This window comes from Erythrolamprus reginae, chromosome 2 (genome assembly GCF_031021105.1).
Source record: "Erythrolamprus reginae isolate rEryReg1 chromosome 2, rEryReg1.hap1, whole genome shotgun sequence".
Classification (NCBI taxonomy): domain Eukaryota; kingdom Metazoa; phylum Chordata; class Lepidosauria; order Squamata; family Dipsadidae; genus Erythrolamprus; species Erythrolamprus reginae.
This window is the reverse complement of record NC_091951.1, coordinates 156,102,935-156,118,246: the sequence shown is the minus strand read 5'-3', so window position 1 is coordinate 156,118,246 and position 15,312 is coordinate 156,102,935. Positions and strand designations below refer to the sequence as shown.

The window sequence follows — 15,312 nt, the reverse complement described above, 5'->3', positions numbered from 1 at the left end:
ATTGCACAAGATCAGTTATAATATAGTAACAATTTAACTAAAGACCTGAAACCCTCCTCCCAACCATCTTGATTATTACAAGTTTTGTGCAGTTCTGTTATTCAGTCGCCAGCTCTGGTCCTTCATCATTTCCCAGAGTTTGTCCGAATTGTTCACTGCGTGGATGATACCATCTAACCACCTTGTCCTATACTGTAATTCCCACTTAACAGCAAATGAGCACTGAGATTGTCTTCAATTATTAGGACGAATAGCTGGTAAAGAAGTGGCAAAAATCCTAGCATACAGTACTATAATTGCATTCCGATTGTGGGTTCTGTACTTTACACCATTCCATATTAACCATTCTACAAATTCTACATGTTGCATATTCTATAATTCATTCAAGGGCAGCTTTTTCTATTTTTCCAAATATTGATGTCCTATTACAAATTTCTAAAGTATTACTGGTATGTTTTTTAACTGTCCTAGCAAAATATCCACAGATCAATCAATAAAATTAAACAGAACGGCTAATATAAAATGGTATTTGTATTTTCAATACTATTTGAAAACAATAAGGTGTTCTTTACAAAAGTAAGAAATTTGTGGGTATCCAGATCATAGTTCCCTCTAAGCTGAGCAGTGAGCAATCGCTCACTTAAAAATCATCAACTCAGAGTTTTCCAAACCTGCCCAGAAGCCGAGAGGGAAAGAGTGAGAGGGAAGGAGAGAGAGAGGAAGAGAGAGAAACAGATAGAAAAAAGAGAGGAAGGAAAAGAAAGAAAAAGAATGGGAGTAAGGAAGAGAGAAAGAAAATCAAAATCTGGTTTGAAACTAGCTCAACTATTTAAGTGGCATTTTGATATTGATAGAGTTGCCCTATTATGAGCTCACTGTTAGACACACAGTGCAGTATTTTATTTTGAAATTCTCTGAGGCAAAACAGGGTGGGTTTTTTATTTGTTTGTTTGTTTGTTTATTATTTCTGTGCCGCCCAGTCCCGAAGGGACTGCCGCTCAGACACTATACTTTTCCGCCCACCCCCCCAAAAAAATTAGAGGGAACACTGATCCAGATATTGTTAAGCTATAACTCTCTTCATTAGCTATTGAGAACTCAAATTCAATAACAATGAAGGATTGTTTCTCTCCATATTATAATGCCATAGTAAATTACTAGTAAAGTCTCAGGTCTGTGTACTAATTTTTATAGCTTTGATATATAGTACATTAAGAGACTCTTGCTTAGACCAATATTTCCTATTAATTTAGTTTTTCTGCACAATTATGAAAAGTATATATTGCCTCAATATACAAAACTATGGACATAATTCACATTATGTGGATGTTAAGATGAAATTAAGTACAAGTAGTGGTGGTGTTTTCACTTTAATGTATTTTATCATTACCGTGTCCATATGTCATCTTCTAAGTGTATGGTTAAGCTTTTTTTTATCATTATATGCTTTAATTAGAGTGTAAGGTATTTACATCTGAACGTTTCCCCAAAATATTTACTGTTACACTTACATAAGTAAAAGTGTTGCATGGTACTATTTTCCAACATCTAGCACTTACATCTACATAGCAATGAAACAATTATTTTTTTGTTAAATATCTTAATATCAAGAATCTTCCTTTGGCTGTTACTCCTACATAACTTTGGTATCCTGCTATATCCACTTTTAAAAATTATTGATGCATTCTAATTTCAGCATTAGGATATTCTGATGTTGAAGGGGAAATGTACCAATAATCAGACAGGCATTATGCTTTATAGAACATGTTGAGGATGTGAGAAGAGAGGTCTCTTGGTTACCCCTAAGCCATCTCACTCACCAAGATGAAAGTTTTCACATGTACTCCATCCCACACCAGTTAGGATTATCTAGAAATAGTCTTAATTCGTTATATAGTAAATTTAAGCATAGACCATTACAAATGTCTTTAGATTTTCTTGAAATAAGAATTCAATAGGGAATTACAAGTTGAAAGACTAAATCTTTACTTGGCATGTTGGTGTCACTGAATTTTCACAGCAACTATTTTACAGTAAAAATACTGAGGTGGGACCAGCACTGAACTTTGGAATCAAGTGTTAAATACAAAACAAGTTTAACAAGAAATTTACTCCCTCCCCATGACCTCCAAAGTCAGCTTCCCAGGGAACATCATCTCCCTGAAACAGTAGTCACAATGGTGGCTTTCACACAAACCGAAAGAGAAGAATTAGCATATAGAAGATTCAGAATTTACAAAACCTTTCTGGAGCAAAGTGGAGGAGGGAGACCTGAGAGAACAGAATCCCTCCTCATGGGAAGGGCAATCAGCACCAACTATTTAGTTGGGGACTAGCAGGCAGTCTGCTTCCCCTATTCATCTTTGCTTTTGCAGCCCCAAGGCTAGGCTCCAGCTGCAACATGAAGCAGACATTTACAGCTCTAGACACATTTCTATTTTATTACTGCCAAAGTGAAAAAGCCACTTTGGCCCAACAGGCAACCAGTAAAATTTTCCCCAAAAATAACTCGGTACAAAACAGGTCTGTTTCAGAATTTAAAAAAAAGAAAGAAACCTTTACATGAGTTTAAAACCTATTTCAAAACATAAAAGTAAAACAAATTCCATTCTTGATATTCGTAGCCGCTATACACCCTTTCCCTCCCGCTAGGGAGCATGGAATGAGATGTCTGCAGTCCTTTCCATGCATGTGACGCATCATTAGATTTAACTGGTATCCATCTAGAAAGAAAGGAAAAGACAATTACTTGTCTGTAACAATTACCGGTAACTATTAATAATGAAAAATAGCAACAGGTTAGGCATATTGATTCTCAGTTGCAGAGATAACTGATATTACATACTTTGCCATGAATTATTTCAAGGCAGATTCACACCCAGAAAAGGATATTTTCACAATGATTTTCAATTTCAGTTTTAAAGTATTTGAGCACAATCCCCATATTCTAGATTTTCATGAGAAAAGTCATTTAAAAAGATGGAGAGTTATTTCCTTATATATGTATGTGTAAATATCTGAACCTATCTAAATTTAAATGTAGGCCTGCTGAACATTTAATACATGCTATTTTTCAGGGATGATCAGTAGCAATGGAGATAACTTATTAACGCTATTTAATATTTAAGAGACCATTATTTTGATCCTATGTTTCACTAGTGCCATGGCCTTATAGATAACAATGTATGGTTTATGTGTTCATATATGTGTACAGTGTGCACACAAAATTCTAGTTCCAAATAATACAACAAATGCAATTGTTTACCAATTTGACCCAAGCAGAACAGCAATTAAAAAAGCAAAATACGTCTGGATACATTCATGAAAAATGAAGAGTTCAGAATTGCTAATATATTATAGAACTTGATTTTCTTTTGTGGTTCAACACATGTTCCACCATGTTAATTTCAATGACATAAACATGATCAGATAATCATACTAAAATCATAATTAAATAGTGTTGTCTGGACTGCTTCCACATTAGTGTGGTTTTCATACCCAGGAGGAGTGTACAAGCAACTGAAAACTATTAATAGTTGAAAACAATCAACATAAAAATTGCTGCAAAGTTATGGGAGCTGTATATGTCAATTCACTCATCAGGACAACATTCTGCCTCAATCTTCTTTAGTACATTACTCACCCTAGCATTATAAGCATCCAACTGTGCATCCAATTCTTCTGCAGAGAGCTGCTGTTTGGAACTCCTACCAGCACCTCTGCCTCTGCCTCCATTGCCACGATTGCCTCGTCTGTTGCCACCGCCAAAGCCACCTGAGCCACCACGGTTTCTTGTCATACCTCCTCTACTTACACTAATATCAAAAGATATAGAATTAGAGGTGCTTAGACATACATAAGTGAAAATGCAAAGTAGATCAGTATAGAGCAGTGATGGTGAACTGATGGCATGGATGCCACAGGTGGCATGCGGAGACATATTTGAGGGCACACAAGATATTGCCCTATGTCAGCTCCACCACATATGTTCACACTGGCCAGCTGATTTTTGGTCTTTCAGAGGGCAGGAGGGAAGTCATTTTTGCCTTCTCCAGGCTTTAGGAAAGCCTAAGCCTGGGAAAGGCAAAAAATGGCATAACAGGCCTATCGAAAGTTCAGAAACAAGCTTCCGGTAGGCTGGTTGGGCCTGTTTTTCGCTATCCATTGGCTCTGGAGGCTTCAGTGACCTCTGTGTGCATGTGCAAGGGGGGAGTGCAGAGGAAGTTGTGCATGCATGCATGGGGGAGGGCACTGCATTATGGGTGTGGGCACACGCATGCGTACTATTGCAGGCATGCACGCCCTTTTAGCACCTGAGCAAAAAAAGGTTCGCCATCACTGGTCTAGAGGCTAATGTAATAATAAGCACTACCACAGAACATAATCAACAAACCACAAAAATGAATAATTGCATCTAATGTCTTTTACAAACTGGAGATCCTTTGGTTAGAATTACTTTTTTAAAATTCATAATTTCTCAAGCCTCTATTTTAATAATAAATGATGATGATGATGGTGATGATGATAATAATAATAATAATAATAATAATAATTATTATTATTATTATTATTATTATTATTATTAATTAGATTTGTATGCCGCCCCTCTCCGAGGACTTTAGGTACCAAAGTATGTAATACACAATAGGCCTACTTTGGTTTATGATAATAGTTAACAGTATGTTAAAATCTAAACTCTGAAATAGAAAATATTTTTGCTGGAGAGCAGGGTTGCAATATGAAGTACATAATAGGATCAAATAACAATTTTGGCTATTTGAGCAATTGAAATGTAATAATTATTTGGAACAACAATACAAAACGACACTATCCCCATTTCATTTTTTCTGGAATCATGACTAATAAATTATCAAGAAGTTTGGTTTGATTATTCTTTGCAATTTTTTTCACTTTTTCTAAAGTTAGACAACTTAAAGGAAAGCAAATCAATTAAACTTAAGATGCAAATACACACATACACACACCCACTTGAACAGTCTCTTGAATGCGGAATAACCACACTGTAAAGTGTTTTCCCTTATTTTTCTCCCTTATAAATGACTGTGGTCCATATAATGTTAGCTATCCTAATCTATGTGTAATAATACTTAAACAGAGCTTCTACATCACTTTTTAAGTTAAAATTTCAAGTTTTCTATATGAATGCACCAGACTCCACTACTGTCTGTAGTAATAATATACAAATGCCATTACAAAATCCTGAAAACTAAAGGCATAATCTATCTTAACTAAAGAAATGAACATTATGGGGTTTTTTTTTACCTCTGTATTGGTCTCCTCTGTGTATCTATCTGTGATGTAACCAGCTGAATGTTCATGGGACGTCCTAAGAATAATACAAAGAATGTACATGATTACCATAACAACTTAAAATAAATCTAGCAGCAAAACATGCCAACAGAGAACGGTCAGGGAAAGATATACACAGAAAAGATGGCTCTCCTTTTAGCATCCATTGGTTTCTATGCTGGGCACATGGAGAGAGAATGAAGTTATGAACTCTCCTCTACTAGACCCCTACTTCGTTACACTGCATTCCATGTACTTGCCCTAAAGTAATTCCTTGTCACCTGCGGAGAATGTTTATATACAAGTAGCTGGTTTATTAACAAAAACCATGTCAGATCAGCTCTCATCCTTGAGTAACACTATGTGATTAGCAAGTACATACATACCATCCAAGGGAACGCAATTGTATTGCTTCATAGCCTTCAGAGCATCAGCCTTCCTCTCAAAATGAACATCTGCAGTACCTAGACTACGTCCAGAACGATCATAGTGTACTGCTGCCTTCTTCAGTGTCCCAAATTCTGCAAAAAGCTCCTGAAATAATGGAAAGGCAAGGTCAATGTATCTGCAATAGTAAGAAGATCTTTTAAGTTTATTCAAAGAACTTAGGAATTATAACAGAGGACAGTATATCCCTATGCATATTAAATATGCACATTATAATAGAGGAATGCATGTTATAATAGAGGACTGTATATCCCTATGCATGTTAAAGTCTTGTTAAAGTTGCCTTCTTTCTGCTTCAACTGATACATAAAGATTAATGTTTTATCATCTCCCAAACAATCAATTTTTCATACCCGCCCATCTCAACCAAGTAACTCTGGTAACGATTCTAAAACAATTAAAACCAGAACAAAATATGTACCGACTGAGAAAATTATAAATACAATAAATCAGTGTATTTATTTATAGTCAATCAGGCTAATTTTAGAACATTTAAAAACATTTAAAATATTCAAACAGTGCTTTTCTCTCATTTGTATCAAGAGATAAAGACAGTTTATATACAAAATCTATTTTGTACATGTTTCTGTTCTGAGGATGGACTGAACTATAAAGTTGACCAAAGTAGAACTTCTGTGAGCCTAACAGTCTAATGTGGATTTCAACCAGTCTATATTCTAATAGTGTTTATCAGCCTTGCTAACTTTGAGATGTGTAAACTCCCAGAAATTTCCCCAGCCTGCATTCTCAAAATTGCCAAGATTGAGAAACATTATTCTAATCACTATATCATTATTCTAATCAATATATCAGTGTCCTAGCATTCTCTTTGTCCTAGGATTCTGTCTAGAGCAGTTGTTCCTAACCCTTTTTTGCCCATGCCCCACCTAAACATCTCTAAAATCTTGAACCACCCCCATAATTCTTACAATTAAAAGTGAACTCCTACTCATATGGAGGAAGACTAAAGGGGCATTAACTTTGTTTAAACAAGGTTCCAATTGCCCCTATTAAAAATCAAATTGCTTCCCCCTCCAAAGGCCCCACATTGGCCAGGGGTCTAGAGATAGCAGTAATATCACATCAGTAGTTTTTCAATGAAGAACTGAAGCTGCATTTGAATTAGGTAAACTAGTCTTTATTTTTCCTAGCTTCAAGAACAAGCCAACAAATCTGTTCAACAGTATGAATGGGCCACCAGAATAAAAGTTCCTTTAACAAATGAAAGATTTGTATTACCAGAAAGTTCAAATATACCTGAAAGTTAGTTTGCAATAAAGCAGCATTACATGATAATTTAATAACAAACGGCACTAAAAGTATATGCTATCACTTTCAAAATATAGCAGATCAATGTCGGATAATATGGCTAATATAAGCTACAGATTGATACTAGAATAAATTCTCTGCCATACAAAAATCATTTTAGAAAGACTGTGGTAAGACTAAAATGTTTTAGTCTGCAATACTAGTGTAGTATTGTCAGAAAATAAATGAAAACTATGATAAACGGCAGTTTATTCCATTTACGCACTATCCGGGATCATTTATTAAGAACAAACGTACCTGTATGTCTGCATCCGAAACACCAAAATCCAGATTAGAGACGAGGAGCTTTCCACCCGTTTCCACGCCAGCGCCAGGGCCAAAGCAACTCTCGAACAAATCATGTTGCCACTTTTCAGGGAGTTGTTTTGGCTATAAAGAGAACGAGTTCCGATCAGCTACAGCCCGATCATTTCTATTCGGTTCAACATTTAACATTTCCCTTTCGATTCACAAAATTTTATGGCCTAAAAGTAACGAAACCTGAGCACACCAAGATACCGAACCAGCCCCGCAAATCCCAACGGAGACCGCCACTCCCTAAAGGCGCAGGAGAATCTCGCCCCACGCTGCTTCCTCGATAACTTTCAAAGGCCGCTACTCCGTCTCGACCATGCCCACAACTCGATGGAAGAGTCTCCTAAGAGAGGCCTTACCCGGCTGTAGGGCGCGGGCCTGTTCCTGCCGCCTCCCCGGGACAGAGCGGCTCTGTTCCGGACGGGGCCGCCTCCGCCTGCTCGCCCAGCTCCTCCTCGTCCAGCTCCTCCTCGCCCTGTAGCTCCTCTTCCCCGGCCTCGACCACCGCCGGCTCGGCCACCTCCGCCTCGCTGACTCCTGTTCAGCTTGATAATGTCGTCCAAAGACATATCCATTTTGTCGCCCATGATGGCGGCTCCCTCCGGCTCCTGGGCCTACACTTCCGGCCGCGCTATACCGGGGACCGGAAACGGATGAAGCAGGATTTAAGCAATGGTGGGATGGAAAGAGTGTCAGCGGAGAAGCTCGGTTTCGTGAAATAAATAAAAGGCTGCCTTCCCTTGGCCAGGTTTTATAGGAGCGGGGCCTGCAAAAAGAAGTAGGGGTGGCTAGAGGGGGCGGGGACCTCCGACGGGGGGGGTATTGGAAGAGCTGGGTTTGGCGCGAAGGATGGTGCGGGCGGGGGGGAGGCGGGGAAGGGACGGGGGCCGACGACGACCACAATTAAAGGGGAGGGAGGAGCGCTCTCTTTTAGCCGTGGGCTGTGGGCTGTGGGATGGAGAAAGGCAGACTGTGCGCAGCGGCCTCTCAATTACTATCACCCTAATCCCGTTACAGTAATTGAGCCTTATATTTGAGAATTTACAATTTAAATTAGGTAAACTCTGGGATGAGTGTGGTGTGGTCGTATGAACTCAGCTAGAGTGTCGTGTTTCCGATCCTTTTCTCTCAAACCAGTTTGTCTTCAGCCCCACTGGCAGAAATGCTTTTTTTTTGTTCAACACCCTGTTTTTCCTAGTGTCGTAATATAAAGCGTTATAAACTAAGACAATAGGATGGTGATATTAATGTCCAGTATTGGAATTGCCCGGAATGTTTCATCTGACTAATAGGATAAAGTAAAAGGCAAAAGTGAATTCTGTCCCTTTCTCCGAAGGTGGAGTTTAATTAAACAATTTTATTTGTAAGTTTGGAATACTAGAGCAAGAGAGAGGGAAAATGTGATGGCGAAACTAATGAGAAACATGCTACTTTTCCTCAGGGTTAATATTAGTCAAACTACTTTTATAGTATTTATATTATTTTAGCATTTAGTTATCTTTGCATGCAATAAAATTACAACAGCTAAGATTTATAAATTGTAGGAAGAGGTTGCCCATTATATTCGTTTTGGTGAAAAGGCAAGTTAGAATTTAATTGATACCTTCAAAAAATTGCAATTTGGAACTTGTTGGACTTAATATATAAACTGTTAATGAAATAGGACTTGGAGATAAGATAGGTGAAAGATTGCATGATTGAATGGATGCCAAATATGAATTTTGTAAATAGACATGCAAGAATGGGAATTTCAATGGCAGAAGAATTTTAAATTAATTTGAAATATTGTTTTCATAGAAAATTGTTACAAGATGTTTTATAAGAGCCATGTTATTCCATATAATATGTCCTAATTGCTATAGTTATTAACTGAACTAGAAACTACTGGAAGTGCAATGAGCAAGGTGGATACCAGTAATTTTTTGTGAGATGTAATGGCAATTCATTAAAGCTCAATAATTTGGGAAAATGATATACAGAAACAACTTTGAAAGTTGACTTCTCTTTGTAACCAGACAAATTTTAATTAAATTTTACTAAACTATACATTTCTTCAAAGTGAGTATATATGCTAAATATAATAAAGAGTGCTTGGTCATTTAAATAATTCCTAATTAATTTATAGGATTATATTTTAAAGTTAAAAATAATCACTCATTTAAAAGGAAAGTCTGGTCTAAATGAAACTTTCCTTAAATTATCATTTATACTCTACATTTGTTCTAAATCTCAAGTTTACGGTATATCTTTTTTAGTATTTATAGAATTTATATTTAAATTTTATAAGAAATTTCCCATTGTGTCCTAATAATAGCTTATAAATTTAATTTGAGGCTAATATAGTGTTAACCTTATACTTTCAGTTTGAATTTTAATTAGAACTTCTGAGTCTCTTTTAGTAAATAATGTGTCATAACTTTGTAATTAGCTAACCATATAGGGAAAAACTAATCTCCATTACATCTTTGATTCCATTATTATTTTTGTTCTAGTTATATTTTACTTTTATTCTTATATGCATTTCATGATTTATAGACTTTTCTAAAATACTTAATACAATTTTAAATAATTTTAACAACAGCAATTTTGTTTTATTTTTATACTTTCCTAGTTAAACATCCAGTTTCAAGGGAATGGGGTGGACTTTAAAATATTGTGCAAGATAGATTTCCTATTTTAATTCTTCTCCCCAAATTATAGAAAGCCTGCTAAGATATGTTCTCCTATTACCTCTAAAAGAGGTTAGTCTTTGATATATGAAATGTTGTTTTATGGAATTTAAGAATTGTCTCAGAGATTACTACCAACTGAGAGGCAATCCACTTCTTCTTTTATGCCATCTTTTAATTTGTAAATGCAATATATATATTCATACATTCATCATTTAAATGAAGATTTACATACAATTTAAAAGACAATAAAAAGGAAACAAAAAGACCTAAACATCACCTCATCAGCAATCAACATCCAGATAAGCAGAGATTAACATCAGGATTAGTAGCAGACCAACAATCAAGCTGTAAACAGTATCTTCATTAACTAGCAAGAAGAAAACAGTCCCATCAATATTGATAGGGCAAACTAATATAAACAGAATGCAAACCTTATTCCTGACACTGAAAATGCTCCCTAGCTGAATAATGAAGCTTCTAAAAGAAAACAACCAAAGAGTACTGTTGTGGTTCCGTCTGAGGCCCCTCAGGGAACGGCTGATCTTCTGTCGGTTTCCAGCTCAGAGGGAGAGGATGAGGAACAGGAGGTGCAGGCAGACGAGGAGGAGGAATCCCAGGCTGAAGAAGAGGGAGGACAGCCAGAGTCCCCCCAGAGGGAGCTCTCCCCAGCAAGCAGCCTGGATTCCTTAGAGGAAAATGCACAAGCCATAATTGATCTGCGACAGACAAGAGCTACACAGCGAAGGGACCAATTGGCTAGGTACTTTCAGCATTAAAGAGGCAACAGCTGGGTTTGGGTGTGGTGCTCTTTGGAAAGGCTAAAAGGCAGACCCACCCTTCCTGGCTTGTGGAGTTTTATCTTTGAGAGTCTTGGGGCCTGGCTGTGAACTTTGGCGTCTTGGAATCCTGGTTTGTGCCTTTGACTACTGAAACCTTGGGGTGGGTGTGCCAGCAAGAAGCTTGCTGTATTGTCTGGACATCAGGACTCTGCTGTAAAGTATTACAGTATAGCCTGTCTGTTGGGAAGAACAGGTTTTCCTCTGTGTTTATTTTTTCCAGCTATAAAGTACTTTTGCTTTTCCCAGAGTGTCTGGCTGTTTTTTCCAGTTGGTGTTGAGGTCTGGGGGAACCCAGACAGAACAAGTACTAAGTTTTAACTGTTAGCAAAAAAAATGGCACAGTACCTCTTATAAGCTATGAAGCTGTGTATAAAACGATGCTATTTAAAATAAGTTTTTCATATTTAAAGAAAATATATACAAATTTTTAAGACCCACTGTTGCCAGCAGACCTGGGACCACTGAAATTTTAATATCTCGCCCCACCCGTGGAATCAATGTATAATGTATGAAATTCTTTGTGTAACTTTTAACTATGGGGATTTTAGATTGTAATTTTATTTTGATTTCTACCTTTACTGAAAGCTGCCCTGAGTCTCAGGAGAAGGGTGGCATAGAAATTGAATGAATGAATGAATGAATAAATAAATAAATAAATAAATAAATACATGCAACAAAAGAAGTTGGAATTAACTTTATTTTCCCCCTCCCCTTCAGATACTATTTTGATCTTAGTAGTCTGACTACAATGAAGGTGAAAATCAAGAGCTGGCATGGAGTTGCTTCCTGGCTCTGGGTTGCTAATGATGAGAACTGTGGCATTTGTCGAATGGCTTTTAATGGATGCTGCCCTGACTGTAAGTATCAATCTTAATTTTATTTGTCCTTTTGAGCTGAGTATTCCTTTGATTTTGCCCTATTTACATGTGTTTTCAGGTAAGGTGCCTGGAGATGATTGTCCTCTCGTGTGGGGACAGTGTTCACACTGTTTCCACATGCACTGCATACTGAAGTGGCTTAATTCTCAACAAGTTCAACAGCACTGTCCAATGTGCCGACAGGAATGGAAATTCAAAGAGTGACTCTGGCAAGATTTCTCCCTCAGCTTCCTTTGGATCACATGGATTCCCAAAGCTTGTTGAGATTCATCCCTTTGTGTCCTCTGAATATTATACATATGTTCTGAATTGCGAGAATTACTAATATAGAATCAAGAAGAAAACTGTTACAATATTTACTCAATGCCACCATCCTATATACAGATGCCCCAATGAATGGTACCATACCAGCTGAGTCTATAAAACGCGAAGAAAGTGACGTCTATTTAGGTATGAACGCAACAAATAAGCAAACCCCGTTTCAATTTTAGTCAGTGATTGAAATGAAATAGGATTGTTTGTGTATGATAGGTGTCTCAGTTGTATTTTTACTGACTATTGTTTTAAATACTGTTGTAAAATATGTACTTTCAACCTCAATGTAAAACACCCAAATCTCACTTTTTTTGTAATGTGTATTACTGATGCCTTGCTTTAATATACAAATAAAAATTCTTGACTCTGTAGTTTTAGACCTCAATTTTAACTCAATAATATGTTTTGTTTGATTGTTTTGTTCAAAACAAAAAAAAACAGTTCTACTAATATAAGCTTTTGATTTAGATCTAAAAGTTGTCAAGTCCATAGCTCAGGCTTGTGCCAGCATTTTTGCTGCACACACAGTATAATAATTGTTTATTAAATGTTTATTCTGCCAGACTCAACACCATGAAGATTATAAGTGGATGTATTAAAACCCTCCAACTTGTTGGCTTCGTGTTCTGAGCCATATTACACCGCCAGCCTTACTGAGGTAAGATGCACTAGTGAGAAAATACAGTAAAATTATCAACAACAACTACCAGTGCAATGCCAATCTTCCTCATTTATGATGCAGTATGACTCAAATCAAGGAACCCTCCCCCACTGGCATTTACACAACATCTGCCCAACAACTTTAACATTATTTCTTAAACAAAAGCCAAATGATTCACCCAGTTATACGAAAACATTTAAAGGATTCCTCAAAAAAGGCTTTAAATGATCATGACACCAATGGACAATCCTGAATAGGATTTGCACCTCACATGGCTTCTGCTAGGACTCTGTATAAATGAAGTATAATCCCCTCTTCACATATCTCACATCAAACTATATATCTTGATTTTTAAATATAAAAAATGCTGAGCTTCAATGGTTAAATGGCCTAGACAAGAGGTAGGCAAGGTTGGCTCTTCTATGACATGTGGACTTCAACTCCCAGAATTCCTGTGCTAGCATGATTGGCTCAGAAATTCTGGGAGCTGAAGTCCACAAGTCATAGAACAGCCAACTTTGCCTACCCCTGGCCTAGACTAATGATGGCTAACTTTTGTTGTTGTGTGCTGAAAGCTCGTGTGTGTGCGCACGTATGCACCCATAATGCAATGTGTACACGAAACTGCCCCGCACATGGCTGCACAAATCTGCATGCAAGTATGCTCCCCCTGCACATGTACACACACCCTACATGTGCCCTGCCCCCCTTCACCCATTTTTGACTTCCAGGTTGGTGTAGAAGGCCTTCGAGACCCAAAATGGGGCATCGGCCTGGAAGGCGGCCTGCACCAACCTGGAAGCCAAAATCCAATGTGAGCACCCTGCACATGCGCCCTGCCCCCGTGCATATGCACATGCACCCCCCATAAATAGCAGAGACCAGAAGACTAGCTGTCCGTGGGGAGGGGGGAGAGCGCATGCGTATGCACAGTGGAGCTTGGCTGGCTGTGTCCACAGAGAGGGTTCTGTGTGTCATAGGTTTGCATCATGGGCTTAGACATTAACTCTTGAAGATTTTTTTTGACATTTATATTTTATTGGGTTCTACTAATCTAGTTGAAATGTTAATTTACATTGCTAGTCTGTATTTTATGCCATATGACAAATAATTATCTTTATTTTATAAATAAGACAAAATGTCAAATACATGAATATCTTCCTATGAGATGAGTTGGGCTGAAAGAGTGATTGGTCCAAGGTCACTCATCTGGCTTTTGTGTCTAAGTTGATACTAGAAGTCACAATTTCCTGGTTAACCACTACATCAAACTGTTCTGAAAACACTATCAGATTGTGTTTATTCCCAAGTAATAAATGAAATCATTTGTACGGGGTGGTTCCAATTAATTATTTGAGTCATTCCTTGCAATGCTCTTGGCCTGTTTCAACCCAGATTGTGATTCTTCAAGTTAGGTTCTAGCCAAGAGCGCAGCTTATTTGTTGCCAATTCTTTTGACAGTTAAACAGAAAGATGATGGAACAAAACTTATGGGAAAGGAAGCAACATGATCTTTTTTCAATCAAATGTTTATTTATGGCAAAAGATTCCCACACTAGGTTAGTTTTGTAACTATGCAGGTATAAACCAGCTGTTTCTGATGTTTCATCCTAATGTGGGTGCTAATCATTGCTGGATATGCTACCCCTGCCTTTGATGTGCAATTTTTAGCCCTTTAAAATGAAAAAGTGTTGCTAACTAAATAGACACCAAGGAAAAATTACCTACCATTCTTGATCTCTGGAATCTTCCCTAGCATGGAAAATTGTGTTTTGCCATAAATATGACACCAGAGTCTTTTAAATAAAACAGATCACTGCAATTAACTAAAAATATGCTGTTCCTCAATGTTCCCCAAACTTTGTTCCCCTGAGCAAATTTTAATTAAAATAAAATATATATTTTTGTACCTGCTGCTATTTTATTCTAGTTGTAAAAGATACCTAATTTTACTGTGTTTCCCTGAAAATTAGACCTGTCTTATATTTTTTGAACCCTGAAATAAGCACTTGGCCTTATTGCCATGCATTCAAAAGCCTGATTGGGCTTATTATCAGAAATGTCTTATTTTGGGGAAACTGGTGGTGTAGCTGCTTTTCTGTTTTCTATAGGAACTATCTATTGTGCCACGTTTTGATTAATCATTGTTTGCTAAGTAAAATTTAACTGACTAGTATTCACACTTACACTAAGTTTAATGAAAACTTAGGAACAATAGGTGTGAAGTTTTACTGAGGCTTAACACTGTTGCACTACACCTTTTGATGACTAAGCATTGACAAAAGTCATGTTTCTAAGGTGATGGTTTTATTACCAAATTGTGATGACAATCTGGAGATTTGCAGGATCTTGGCATATTTACCTCTGCTAAATCACACAGTGTAAGTCTCTCTCCCTCCCTCTCTCTCTCTCTCTCTGTATGTGTGTGTGTGTCTTTCGAAATTTCTGCAATTGAAAATAGCTGAAAACTGGCAGAGTGATTTTTATCTTTGGAGAATGAAAAACACAATATATTTTAAAATACTCTTCATAGTTTATTATTATTTTGGACTACTATTGGGGCTTTG

The 15,312-nt window shown here is 37.2% G+C and overlaps 2 protein-coding genes across 5 annotated transcripts; one reads left to right on the top strand and one right to left on the bottom strand.

Moving 5' to 3' along the window:
- Positions 1 to 1,962: 1,962 nt before the first annotated feature.
- On the bottom strand, positions 1,963 to 8,384 carry ALYREF (Aly/REF export factor). Its single transcript, XM_070740090.1, has 6 exons — positions 7,740 to 8,384; positions 7,324 to 7,455; positions 5,697 to 5,844; positions 5,284 to 5,347; positions 3,644 to 3,815; positions 1,963 to 2,723 (listed from the first exon to the last, which is right to left on the bottom strand). Exons 1-6 carry the CDS (start codon positions 7,965 to 7,967, stop codon positions 2,709 to 2,711), a joined length of 759 nt encoding a protein of 252 aa, XP_070596191.1. The 5' UTR covers positions 7,968 to 8,384; the 3' UTR covers positions 1,963 to 2,708.
- ANAPC11 (anaphase promoting complex subunit 11) lies at positions 8,048 to 12,455 on the top strand. Of its 4 annotated transcripts, none has more exons than XM_070740092.1 (3): positions 8,048 to 8,158; positions 11,609 to 11,748; positions 11,828 to 12,455. In XM_070740092.1, exons 2-3 carry the CDS (start codon positions 11,640 to 11,642, stop codon positions 11,971 to 11,973), a joined length of 255 nt encoding a protein of 84 aa, XP_070596193.1. In that variant the 5' UTR covers positions 8,048 to 8,158; positions 11,609 to 11,639; the 3' UTR covers positions 11,974 to 12,455. The 4 variants fall into 4 exon arrangements, with proteins under 4 accessions (XP_070596193.1, XP_070596194.1, XP_070596195.1 ...); XM_070740093.1 differs by lacking the exon at positions 8,048 to 8,158 and adding an exon at positions 8,351 to 8,437; XM_070740094.1 differs by lacking the exon at positions 8,048 to 8,158 and adding an exon at positions 8,721 to 8,743.
- Positions 12,456 to 15,312: the final 2,857 nt, after the last annotated feature.